Here is a 14,207-nt window from a genome sequence, read left to right on the forward strand (position 1 = left end):
CTGTGTTCATCCAGCCTCACATTTTATTAAGTTGATACCACTTCCCAGTTGTCAGACTATCACAAAAAAGGTATTTGCTCCAAGAAACGATTGAGCAGCCTCAACGAAGAACAATAGATGATAAAAGGAATTACAATAAAATGAGCAAACATAACTTTTAATCAGATTATTTTTTGATATTTTTGTTTGAAGAAAGCGGGGCTATAATGTTAATTGTATTCTGTGGAATATGGAAATTTAACTTGTATGTCGCATTAAAAGGTCGGACATGAAACATGAGAATATACGACTTGTTTAACATAGAATCCCTATCGTGTGGAAGCAGGAGGCCATTGGACCTATCAAGCATCCCATGCAGACCCAACCCCCTACCCCATCCCTGCATTTCCCCTGGCTAGTCTACCAATCCTGCACATATCTGGACACTATGTGCAATTTAGAATAGCCAGTCCAACTAAGCTGCACATCTTTGGACTGTGGGAGGACACTGGAGCATCCAGCAGAAACCCACCCAGACACAGGGAGAAAACTCCATGCACAGAGTCGCCCGAAAGTGGGATTGAAACGAGGTCCTTGGTGCTTTGAAGCAGCAGTGCTAACCACTGAGCTACCATGTCACCCCAATTTAGTTTTCATTTGTTTTGTTCAAGAATTATTTGTATATCTCAAAGTTGTACTTCAACAGAAAGGGTGAACTGGTTAGTAACTCAAGTAGTGAAGCATAAAATTGGCAGTAATTAATTGCATAAGTAGACATCAAGGGGAAGGGTTGATGTCCGGAAAGAGTTGTTAAAAATAAGTCGTTAATATATTCTATCCATAAAGAGGTGTCCTGGTTTCTATCTGACCAACTATCTTGGATCTAGATTGATATTGGACATGTAAGGGTAGGATTCATGCAGTTAATAGTAGGACCTTGGGTAGTGTTGTTGAACAGAGAGACACAGGGATTTAGGTAAATAGCTGAAAGTTGCATGATAGGTAGACAGGGTGTTTAAGAAGGCATCTGGCTTGCTTATCTTCTTTGCTGGGACCATTAAATATATGATTTGGGATGTCATATTGAGGTTGTACATTGGTGAGGCCACTTTTGGAGAACTGTGTACAGTTCTGGTCGCCCTGCTATAGGAAGGATATTGTTAACTTGGACAGGTGTCAGAAAAGATTTACCAGGGGTTTGCCAGGAAGGGTTTAGATTTAGGAACACCTGGATAGGCTCGAACTTGGAGAATAGAAGGTTGAGGGGTGACCCAATAGAGGTTAATAAAATCATGGGGGGCATACATAAGGTGAATAGCACAGATCTTTTCCCTAAGATGTTGGAGTTCAAAACTAGGGGCATCTTTTTAGGTGAGAAGAGAAAGATTTAAAAGGGACCCAAGGGGCAATGTTTTTACAGACAGGGTGGTTCACATGTGGAATGAACTGCCAGAGGAAGTGGTCAATGCAGCTACAGTTACAACATTTAAAAGACATTTGGACAGGTACACGAATAGGAAACATTTACAGGGATATGAGCCAAACGCAGGCAAGTGGGACAAGTTTAGTTTAGGAAATTTGATTGGCATGGGCGAGTTGGACTGAAGGGTCTGTTTCAGTGCAGTATAAGACTCTATAACTGTAAGCACTTGAGGATGAGAAGCTTGTAGATTAATGGATAGAAAGTGAGAATCAAGGGCTAGGAGCTAGCAGATGCACAAAATGACCATTTTTCTCCTTTGGTCATGAAACTTTCTATGATTCAATGATTAGACACTTGTAACCAGCAGACAGTGAGATGATTTTCATTCTGCTAATGTGGGCTGGTTGAAACCCAGTGTCCTAAGGTGAAAAGTCAGTCATCTAGTCCATTGTGTTACCAAATAATCGCTTACTGTATTTTACCTTTGAAGTTTGCTTATTTTGCTCATCTGAAACACATATCCTTGATATCACTGACATTGTGAAATTTTAGTTCAATGTTTAAAATAAACGTATACTCTTTATCTTTCACAGATTGAACCTAATGCCATTAATCACAAAAAAACAGTTGTGCTACGAGGCTATAATTCCATTAGTGCATCTGACCTTCGACTATATCAACAAATTTTTGTACAATATGGTTACGAACTTGTCCTATCTCCAGATGTTAATGGAAGTTCAAGTTACAAAGAGGGCTACAAATATAATGGTAAGAAACTGTTTATTTTGTACTGTTGCACAAGCTTTCAGTGGAAATACTTGCCTGTTCTAAAGCAACCGACTGTCTGAACCCTGAAGTTCCATATTTAACACATTGCTGAAAAGCCTTTTATCTGTCTGCTTGGCTCTACAGTTCAAAGACCAGCTGAAAGAGGAATAAAGTTCAGAATCCAAGTTCAAATTAGAAATAATAGCACCTCATTTTCAGCCAATTCTAGAATTTCCTTTTTCATTGTTTGATCCGAGTTATGTAGCATTTTTATATATTTAATTTTTTCAGAGGTCCCCAAGTTGCTCTGCTGAGAAAGAGGAAGGCCTCTCACAGGGAAGGAGTATGAGAATGCAACCTATCAATAACTGGGAACAGGAACATAGATTACCCAAAAGTGCCTTTGGCAAAGTACAAGAAAGCTAAACGGTTACTGAGTAATGAATCAATTACTGAGCACCTGAACTGATGTTTACACCTGATGGATTAAACATAATATTTGAGATATTTGCTGAGTTATCACATGGGTAGTTCCTTACAGACATTGTAAAGGCAATCAGCCATTTGGGTGAGTCCAAGAATAGTTAATATAGTCGGTACTTGTGCTGATAGTGAGCTTTGAGGCACAATTTGCAGGATTTGTTTGATATTGAAGCACATTCAAGTGTCAGCAAAAATTTAACCTGGAGTAACCTGGATGCGATCCAACTGTATAATGGAAGGAACATGTAGGTAGTAACCCAAAATTTGCAGGGTGGCTTAAATGGGAAGAAACATATGAAGCCTGTCATAATGAAAGGTCAATTGGTTGAATGGTGACTTAAGTATTTTCTGTGTTTTCTGAAGAGATTGGACATTTAAATTAAGTGTTATAACTCAGGATATGGACTCAATTCATGACACAGTATGTCTGGGTCAAGCCCTGTTAAAACCAGATACAGGGCACTAGATGTGGTGATTGACTGTTAGATAGCAAAACAAAGCAGTTGACTGCAGGATTGAGCTGTGTGAATATCATACAATTGATTGGATGACGTGAACGTTGTAAGGAAATAGTCTTTATAAGCAAGTTGGCCTGGGGGTAAGGTTCGTTAAAGCCAAGAGATGAGCCTCCTTCCATAGAAAACAAGCAGCTCTCCTAATGAGTGAGAGGCCAATCTACTGTGGGAGATGTAACACACTTGTAATATTTGCCTGTGGTTGATCAATCAATCTCTGAATACTAGACCATGTCAAGTATTGATTTTGCATGCTGCATGCATGGAAAGGAAGATAATTGAATGTTCCTCGGAGCAATAATTAGCTAGCTCAAGAGCGGGAGTCACCTGATCAATGACAAGAGGTTGGAACAGACCGGGCTGATCACCTGTATCATTCTAACCCTCAGAGAAGTCCATGTACATTTGTTCACTTTTACTTGTAATCATTGTATGTGTAAGCTTGTGATTATTGTTATTACCACATTTTGCTTTAATAAAGAACAATTGGGTATATGCATATTTTGCTTTGGGCTATTGATATCCAGAGTAAACCTGACAGATCAGAGAAGGTAGGAATAAAATCCTGCAAAAGGCTTAGTACTTGGCATGTACCATAGTGATACTGTACCAATTTAACTAGTTAATTATCAAGTCACGCATTTCACGATCATGCGAGCATTTTAGGAAGCTTTAAGCCAGTGGCTAAGACTCTATATAAGTGCAAATAGTTGTTGATCACAAGTGCAAAGTAAACATACACAAGGAGCTCTTACGGTGGCAGACTTCCCAAAGCCCTTTTTACCCTGGGTTGTGAGATTCTGTATTTACTTACTTAACCAGCAATGCAGAGAGTGTTCTGCCATTACCCCCAAAGGAGATTTCTCCAGAAAGCACAGCATTTCTTTTCTGAATCTTCTACAGAAGGTCGGTCCTTCAGTATGCTGGGCTTGTTATCATGACTTCTTCTCTTCACCATTTGAGCATTTGCCAAAAGGTTATTTAAACATAGACTACATTGCCACAAGTGGCTTTAAGTGGAATCTATCTTAACATTCTGGAGAAAATTAGAGAAATGCTTGATGAGTAGCTGTAACATCACCAGCCTGTGGAGGATGTGTTTAGGGTTACAGTTTTTCATGTGCAAAAAAAAAGTGTCAGTTTTTGTTTTTGTTAACTTGTAACTGTTGTCTTATGCCATTAAAGCACCATGACATCTAGGAAATTTGTGCATTCCTTGGGTCTTGAAGCTTTGAGTTTAATGGGACTGATAATTATTGAAGATATTGGTGGATTCATCTAAAGGAGTTTGTGGCAGCAAAAAAGTAGCCTCTGAAAATCTAAATGTAGCCTTAAAGAGAAGTCCTTGGGAAGGAAAATAATTGTGCCCTGGGATGGTACTGGCACTGGTAAGGGGCACCATGGATTGAATAGTTCTCTTCTGCAAAAAAATTTCTATAACCCTATACAACAGCAAATTAGATGCGACAATTCTGTTATATTTTTAAAAATAATTCAGTCTAGTGCATTCAGTCAACTAAACGTTTATGTTAGCATAACAAACATTTTCTTTTCACATGAGCTTACTTACAGTGCATTCTTTGTTGTAGTTACATATGTCCCAAAGGCTACAAGCTCCAAGCCTATCCAGAATGTTGCTCACAAATATTTACTGGCTGCAGACCAAGCTTCATAACCAGGGTTTTTGTAAACCTATAAATACTGAAGTATCCACAGCTTCAAATTTTTGTTTTGCTATCTTTCAAAGTGAGCAAGCAAGCACTTATGTTTAAATGCTATGTACTGAAGATAAAAGCAAGTGTGGGGCAAAAAGCAGACAGTCTGACTGCAGAATGCCAATATAATCATAGGACCATAAACTCTGTTCCATATGAGTTATTCTTGTTCTTATTTCCAGCTGCAGTGGAGCAGTAGAGAAAAGAAAAACTAAAACTGAATTGTCTATATCTGAACAAAATGGCAGCTATTTCTCATTGTGAACAAACTAATAACAAAGTCTGCAAAAAGGTCAAGAATGATCTATGTGTCGTGGAGTTTTGGGAGTATTAAAGGCATTTTGTTGAGAGAAGGAAACCAAGCACCCTCCACCCTCTTCAACACCCCCTCTCCACTCCCCACCATGGATAAATTCAATGATTGGTCCCTCTTTTTTGGGGGTGAAACTTATTTGGCTGATTTTAAATATATATTGTTTATTTCAAGTAGGGATAAAATAAAGCAAACTTTAATTGCTAAAATTCCTTTGGGGCAAGGGTGGGAATTCACTCCAAAATAAAAAGGAAATTTTTGAAAAATGTTAGATAAATATCAGTAAGCAGTTTATAACACTGTTTCCTGTCCAGTCTTTCCATTTTTATTCGTCTGTTTTAACTTGTACATTTGTAATTTTGCTTTTAACTGTATTGAAGCAGATTTTTATTTATTGGGATGCTTCAGTCTCCCAGTTTCAAACTTCTTCAGCTCATTTTCTCATGATTTTAGCTGTAAAAATAATGTTGGAAAATGGGATGTTGTAGGTTTTGAGTCCAGTACATGTGCATTGCACATGTTTGTCATAATTATTTTGGAAACTGATTGAATTGTTACTCACCCTGTCTAAGATTAAGAAATATATTTTTCTTTGGTTGTAGAGCGGATTGTAAAGAAATGAGTAAAAAAATTGTTTTTGTGTTGTTATGTTCAGTTCCAAGGCAATGAAACGGAAATCAGAACATAAAATTACTCCATTTGCTGTTCAAGTTAAAACTGGTTAATATGTTGCTTCTGAGTCATGAGCAGTACCACCCACCTCGAAGCTGCACAATAACATACTACATCCGCATGAGAACTTTTAAGCAACTAAACATTTTATGTTCATGGAATCCATAGCATCCCTGAAATGCAGATAGAGGCCATTTGGCCCTTCAATTCTGTACTGACCCTCCAAAGAGAATCCCACCCTATGCCCGTAACCCCATATTTACCATAACTAACCCACCTAGCCTGTACATCCCTAGACATTATGGGCCAGTTTTAGTAGAGCCAATCCAGCTAACCTGCATATCTTTGGAGTGTGAGAGGAAAATGGACTGCCACACGAAACCCACTCAGACACAGAGAGAACTCCACGCAGACTGTCACCCAATTTCTGTTCAATTTTTGCTGTCTTCATGGGTCTACAACATGTTCTAGGTTTAGATCCCTTTGTGTATCCACCATCTTTGTGTTTTTCAACAAAACACTTTCTGTAATATTTGCTACTGATTAACTTTTTCAGTACGGCAAGAACTAGCAACCTTGCTCCCTCTTGCATCACTGAATTTGATTGGAGCAGGGGACAGTTCTCATCACTTTGTAGCCCTGCAGATACTGTCATAGATTGTGGAGCTCTGCTATGTATGAGCCTTGGCCTAGTTTTTATCCTGTCTGCCAAACACCGACCAGTGTTACATTTGGAGTACAGTGAAAGAGCTTGGTACTTTTAGAGGCCGAAAATGTCCCAATAATTCAGAGCTTTATGGAATAGAAAGTTCAAGGTATTGTCACCTGTCAGTTTTAAGTACACTGATCTCAGTTCTTCAGGCATCTGAGTTCATGTTCCTAATCCTACTGTTATTAAAAATGCATTATGTAGATGCCTGGCAAAGATAGAAACGGCATCAGCTGATAACCCACTAGAGTTCATTGCCAAGCCTTGAATGAATATGAATGAATTTTACTTGGCGCTGCAAAAGGAATTAAAAGCTTTAGGATATTAGAGAGAAGGAAGTAAAATATAAGAATAAAAAATAAATAAAATATCACCCATCTCTCAAATGTAATTTTAAGATATTAACTGAATTCCTGAGGAGATGTCTTGACTTTTCTTATCATTGAACTTCTGTATCAGATGATTCCTCATCTTTTTTGACTGCAATCTATAATTTAATTTTTTCTGACCAATATTTAAAAATAAAATTTTAATTTCCAGTTATTAGCTGAAAGACCCAAGAAGATTTCATACTTTAAGACCTTTACTGTAATAAATAACTAAAATTACTATTATCTTAGCACAATTGCTTTTTGTAAGCAATGCTCTAAAAGTGGCATTCTCCTTCTATACCTATCCCCATTGCACACTCCACAGAAATCTGATGTCCATTTTCTTTCATGGCTACAGAGTTTTTAATATCTAAATTTCAACTGGGTGACAAATAGAGTCATGTTCCACCTGTTTAACTCCAGTATGATGGGTCTGCTTTGCTGCTTGAAGAATATGATTGGATTACATCAATATTCTGATATAAATACTTGATATTCAGTTTATATTATTATTGTTTAATTACCTCTTGCAGTTTTCTGTACTTGATCAGTTATTTTCAGCTTCCCATTTAGTAAAAGCCCTGCCCAGTTTCTTCATTTTGAAGTTTTATTTTCTGCTCCACAATTTCATAATAGCTTAGTAATTCCACTGCAGCAGCATGAGCTACAAACAAGCTGTGTTACCTCAATGTATGACCTTTCTCGGATTGGCCATCTGCCTGCTGTGTAGTCGTTCTGTTCTGTTTTGACACCTGTGGCTCGGGATCTGCAGGAAAATTCAAAGCAGACAGATTCAATTCACAAAATCACAGAACTGTCACAGCGCAGAAGTAAGCTATTCAGTCAATCATGTCTGCACTGGTTCTCCTGAATGGCATTGTAACTCACTGTCATGCCCCCATGCCTTTCCCCTCCTTCATAGTGTTTCTATTTATAGACTCATGGAGGTCTGTAGCACAGAAATAGGCCATTTAGTCCACCAAGACTGTGTGCTGGTCAAAAACGACCACCTAACTGTAATAAACCTATTTTCCAGTATGTTGCCCATAGCTTTATATGTCTCAGCATTCAAACGATCATCTCATGCTGTGTTGAATGCCTCAGTTGACCCTGGCTCCATCATGTTTTCAGGCAATGCAGTCCAGGCTCTAAATATTTGATTGTTTGCAAAATAGATATTAATGATACAAAAACAAAGTTGCTGGAAAAGCTCAGCAGGTCTGGCAGCATCTGTGAAGAAAAAATCAGAGTTAACGTTTTGGGCCTGGTGACCCTTCCTCAGAACAATCTCACATGTATGAATTTGCTATCAGTTCTGAGGAAGGGTCACCGGGCCCAAAACGTTAACTCTGATTTTTTCTTCACAGATGCTGCCAGACCTGCTGAGCTTTTCCAGCAACTTTGTTTTTGTTCCTGATTTACAGCATCCGCAGTGCTTTCAGTTTTTATTTAGATATTGATGATAGTCGTGAATAAAAGAAAGCACCTCATTTTTCACTTTGGCACTTCAAAGCCTTCAGGGCTTAACATTGAGTTCAACAACTTCAGAATGTAAGCATCGCCCATCATTTTTATTACCAGCTCCCAGCTCCATGTCTCATTTGTATGGATTTGCTGTCAGCAGAGCTGTCCAGATATCTTCAGGCATCTGTGGGAAAGCACTCTAAGATTCCCTTGTTCCTTTGAACTTTCTGGTGTCCTGCCATTCAATGACTACTCCCTTGTCTTTTTCCCTCTTGCAAACCATATTACCTCATATTTATCAAGATTGAATTCCATCTGCCACTGATCTGTCCATCTCGGGAGCCTAATGTCTGTCTTCTCATTGTCAACCACCTCCAATCTTTTTTCATCCACCAACTTGCTTGTCATTCCTCCCACCTTCTCACCTACATCATTTAATGTATATCACAAATAATGTGACCCAGCACTGATCCATATAAACTTCATCAACTGCCCTTCCCTCATCCAAACACTTAGTCACCTCCTTGAAAAAACCCACCAGATTTGTTAGGCATGACCTTCCTCTGACAAAGCCGTGCTGACAATCTCGGATCAAATCTTTCCTCTCTATATGGGTACTAATTTTCTCCTCTGCTATTTTCTCCCATAGTTTTCCTACCGCTGAGGTTAGACTCATTGGTCTATAATTTTCTGGTTTAACTCTACCACTCTTTACTTTGTAAAGTAAAGTCTTCCTGTCCTCTGGCACCACTCCTGTGGCCAGATATGACTTAAAAATTTGGGTCAGGACCCCTGTAATTTTCTCTGTCACCTCCCATAACAGCCTGGCATTCAACTCATCTCAACTTGAAGATTTGTCCACTTTTAAATCCACCAAAACCTCCGATAACACCATTGCTTCTTATATCAATCTCCTTCAGTCCAACTTCTCAAATTCTGTACTTTCATCAGATTCTAAATAAAGACACTGTACTAATGTCCTCTGGTTTCACTGCCCCGCTTTGTCCCTAATAGGCCCTTCTGCTTCCTTGGTTATTCTCTTCCCCTTCAAATTTGTAGAATACCTTGGGATTCTCCCTACTCAAGGCCATGAGCATTTTCTTATTACCCCTCTTTGCTGTCCTCATTGCTTTCTTGGCTTCCTCCCCCACTCCTGCACTTATAATTCGTTTCAGGCCTCCAGTATTTTGCTCCTTTTTACCGGCTATGGGTTCCTCTTTTCCATTTCATCCAATCCTGAATATTCCTAGACATCAGGGCTCTCTGGGCTGCTTGTTCCTACTTTTCTCCCTAAAAGGAGCATGTTGGTCCTCTACTCTGCCCAGTGCCTTTTGAACACCTCTCACTGCTCTGCTGTAGATTTATCCTCAAGTACGTGTACCCAGTCTGTTTTGGCCAAATACTGCCATACTTTAATAACTTCAGTTCTGGACTCTATTCAGAGATCAATTCATATAGGAATTGGAACACAGTGCAGAACAATATAAAATAGCTTTTCATCAATACAGGAAATGTTCATATCATCAGGTCTTTAAAATTATACCTCTCTTTGAGATTGCATTCACAAATATGACCGTTTGTAACTTGAGTGTTTGCAAATTGGGGACCCCCATTTTATTTTCTGTTTGCTGTTCTGTTCTTTGTCTCCTCATTTTTGCATCCCTGAATTTTCTGTTTCTTTCCCTCCCCTCAGCTTTCATTCTGAAGCTGTCCTCCATTAATCTCTCTCCTATTTTTACACCACATCATATTCCTCATACACTTTCGCTCACTTTGTTCTTACTCACTTAACTAGAGAGTTGGTAGGATTTGTAATGTGCTGCCTGGGAGAGTGGTGGAGGCAGATTCCATAGGAGGTTTCAAACGAGACCTGGATGTATATTTGAAAGGGGTGAAGTTAGAGGGTTACAGGGATACAGCTGGGGAGTGGGACTAGCTGGGTCACTCTTTCAAGAACCAGTATAAACACGATGGGTCGAATGGGTTCCTTCTGCACTGTAAAATTTTATGATATGATGATTCTTACCTACTCCTATATTAGTCATTGCTCTATGATTTTCATTGGCCCTTGTGCTTTTCCTCTTTCCATCTCTGTCCAACCTCACTATTTCTCTTCAGCCTTGTAATCTTATGCACCCAATTTATTGTCCGTTCTATTGCCTCACTTGTTCATACTCTGCCCCTTGATGCGCTTGCATGTTTCATCAAACACTATACATTAACCTATCTATCCTCATACCTCACCAGATTGCTCCATATTCCTCACCCGTACCATGACAGTCCTCTTTCTGATCTCATCACCTCAACACATGCTATCGAATCCTGACTCTTGATCCATCCTCCCTGTCCCTATTCTTCCCTGTTATTTTCATACCTCTCCTAATAATATCAAAACTACGTTGCTTTTTCCCTATTGCACTTTATTCATACTTTCCATCACTCGTCTTTCTACAAAGAACTAGTAGCTTTATTCCACTCCTTTCACAGTCCTATACTTGCTTTATCTCTCTCTCAAGGCAATTTAAAATTTCTTTAGTTTCATAAGCACCCATAAAGGTTTCTAATATACTGGCGAGCAATTAAACAGCATAAGAGCGGAGTTGTAGGCAGAATGAGCTAGGGAGTTGGAACCTAAAGATTTTTCAAGTGGCCCTGTGCCACCATTATAGTTAACTGAAATGGGAACAGTACTCTACTCTTTACATCACCCTTGTTTTATGACCTAACCTCCTAGAAACGTGTACTGTACTTCACTTTGAAATTGTTAAAATCACTTCGAAGTTTGTCTGCAAACAAGCGATGTTAATGAGCTTTGTGAGACACTAGAACAGAGCTAGGACGTTTAGGAGAAATGAGGCCAGGAGTGGGTAGATGCTAGAGGTCAGATTGCCAAAGACTAAAATATCATGATTGGTTGGGCAGCTGGAGGACCAAGTGCTGTGCGCTAAAAGTAGACTGCTGATTTCCAAATGCTGGGAAACTGGAAAAGATAACAAGCAGGCCAGAGAGTCAAGCTTGCCAGAAGAGACCTGTGAGTGGGAGAAGAGGCTGGTGGCTGGAGGCCAAAAGGAAGAGAATTGGAGCAAGTTAGAGTTCTGAATTAAGATTAAATAGTGGAAAAGTTTGAAAGTGAACACATCTCTTACAAAGGGTCAGGGTTGGGAGTGGGTGGATTTGTGTAGGACTCATAGTAAACCACATGGGTACAAAGTTGATCTTAAATACTATAAAGGGAGGTTTCTCAACTTTCTCCCTCCCCTTCATTCAATCCTTATTCCTGCTCTTTATATTTTATAAGAAATACACTGCAGTTGGCTTATAGATGGTTTGAAGAATATTGTCTACTCCATGCCACAATTTGAGAGGTCCTGCATTTCACTTATTGACACTATAGATAGCACCTTGGTTGTTTATATTCTTCCTTTTAATGGCTTGTGTACTACTTGTGTTACTGTTTTTTCTTAACCTTGAAAGGCTTGATTAAATTTGGCTAGAAATCCTAAATTTGACTGAGCAAACAACACTAGAATATTCATCAAATATTATTCATGCTGATGCATAAAACAATGAAAGAAGATGTTATGTGTTGTGGTTTTAGATTTACTCACATAAACTTACCAATCTCACACCAGAGTTGGGAAAGGGACATAGGTTCTGATTATTTTGAAGGTATGTTACAGAATTGCTCATCGGGCCGTTTTGTTACAGGAGTTAAGCTACTTTTTATACATGAAAATACAATGATATGCTTTCGTACTACATGCTGCAAGCTGGAATGGTAATGGCTGTTAGTCACATGATTTATATACTGGTTGCTTGATCATTAGCACGTTCTCTCAAAGTGATATTACAACAGAATGCACACAGGCTTATGTATTGATTTTAATGTAAAAGCGGCCAGTAGTGATTCCCAGTATTAGACAGAATCGTAGAGGTGAACCAGGTTAGGATGCCTAAAGCATTTTAAGACAATATTGAAGTCTGGCCAGAAAATTTCAGCTATCAAGCACTCAGCACAACATAGCTCTCCCATTGGCACAAAATTATCTTTATCTGAAAAATTTGAATTACCAATAATTTGATTGAAACAACTTTAAAGTAAAGAGAATTAAATCTCCTTCAATTCTCTCTCAGGCTTCAAGCATGTCCTTTTAATCATGATGAGAAATATTAGGGATCTCCAGTTAGGTAAGATGAACCCTGTAAAATATATTACGCAAGTTAGTTTTAGCACATCTATAAGACAAATATGTTCAACTTCTGTTTCTTCTGCTGTATATCAAATTCTTTACAGCCTATTGAAACTGCCTTCATAATAATTTGTTAATGACAATGTTTAAATTGGTCATTCTCAAAATACAGTAGTTTGGATAAGGCCAAAATTGTTCTGTTCTGATAATTATCATTTATTTTACTACTTCATACTTAATACCAAATAAGAACATCACCGAAAGATTCCCCATCCCTCAACATCCCAAACCCCCATTCCCACTATTACTAGCAGAGTGGGTTATTTTGCTTTCTGGAGAAATAGTAGAAAACGTATCTGCAGTGGAAATGTTTGTTTTACTTCTAAGTCCTAACTCTGTGGAAGTATTCACCTTTGCTTTACCTAGACCAAACTGTGTTTCTTTTGAACACTGTTCATTGACAAGTTTCTTTATATAAAGTATTTAGATCTTTCTGATGACCTTTTCTCCAAAGAATTTCCTTTCAGCCATAAATGGCCTCAGCAGAGAGAGTTGTGTCTGGTTTCTGCGCCAGTGAAATTCAACTATTTCCTAAACGGGATTGCTAGTGCTGTTTGCAAATGACAACCAGATGTTTTATACTATACACTGATTGTCATGTCTGTATATTTTAGGACTTTAGGGGCTTTTATAATTCTTCTCAGTCAGAATAATTGACATTTTTGCTTTGTCTAGCTTGATTGATTGTGTAGTAAATTTTGTTAATGCCTAATTACTAAAGAGCAGGAAGTCTACTGAAACCAGTAAAAGCTTATGGCACATTTACTGTTTTAGAAAAGAAAACTGAATGATTATAAACATGGATTTCAGGAATTTTACAATAATCAAGAGAATCAATACATAATATATGTCGGTCCTTGCATGTTGGTTTAGGAGCAGTAAAAACAATTGTATCTAGAGATTATATTTAGGACCAATATTTGCATCTACCTGAACACATTTGCTACAAAAGCTAATAAAAAGTATCAATGTTCATTTCAACAGCCGCAAGAAATAAGAACAAAATCTCAGCATATTCGTCCAATGTAGTTTTATTCTTTTGTAGACTATTTAGCTCTATTATCAATGATTTCAGAGAAGCTCTGGCTGGGTTTCATTTTGGAAAATCATTCATTATTGCCTGTCTTAATATGATAAAAACAATAAAAAGGCATACTGTGGCTTAGTGACACAATCCCCTTCAAAGAAACAGCACTTAAAATGTTGCATGAAGAAACCAACCAGCTAATAGTTTTTGATCATTACCAATTGTCTGGAGGGGAGAGTGTGCCAGGAGTTGGCACTTGAACATTGCTGGCAATTGAAGGCTTCCCAGTTGAGGACTGCTTGTTTTGATCATTAAGTGCTGAAGGTACTAATATGTGTGGGAAAAGATGCCTCACTATATAAGACAGATGGATACACAACTGATAATATAGCAGCCAGTTTGGACAATGGAAAAGACAAAACCTACGCTGTTTGCAACATTTAGCAATCCAGGGAAATGATCAATGTCCTGAGGAAAACTTCCACATTAATGCTACAAAGTAGCTTCCAATTCTAAGC

At 38.4% G+C, this 14,207-nt stretch overlaps 1 protein-coding gene across 6 annotated transcripts in view; it reads left to right on the top strand.

Moving 5' to 3' along the window:
- cped1 (cadherin-like and PC-esterase domain containing 1) overlaps positions 1–14,207 on the top strand; it is a 229,699-nt gene that overhangs the window by 31,754 nt on the left and 183,738 nt on the right. For all 6 annotated transcript variants that reach the window (XM_048549257.2, XM_048549259.2, XM_048549258.2 and 3 more), the window contains exon 2: positions 1,996–2,170. In XM_048549257.2, the coding sequence (XP_048405214.2) occupies positions 1,996–2,170 (175 nt within the window). The remainder of the gene's footprint in view (positions 1–1,995; positions 2,171–14,207) is intronic.

The sequence above is a fragment of the Stegostoma tigrinum genome, chromosome 18 (genome assembly GCF_030684315.1).
Source record: "Stegostoma tigrinum isolate sSteTig4 chromosome 18, sSteTig4.hap1, whole genome shotgun sequence".
In the NCBI taxonomy this organism is placed as follows: domain Eukaryota; kingdom Metazoa; phylum Chordata; class Chondrichthyes; order Orectolobiformes; family Stegostomatidae; genus Stegostoma; species Stegostoma tigrinum.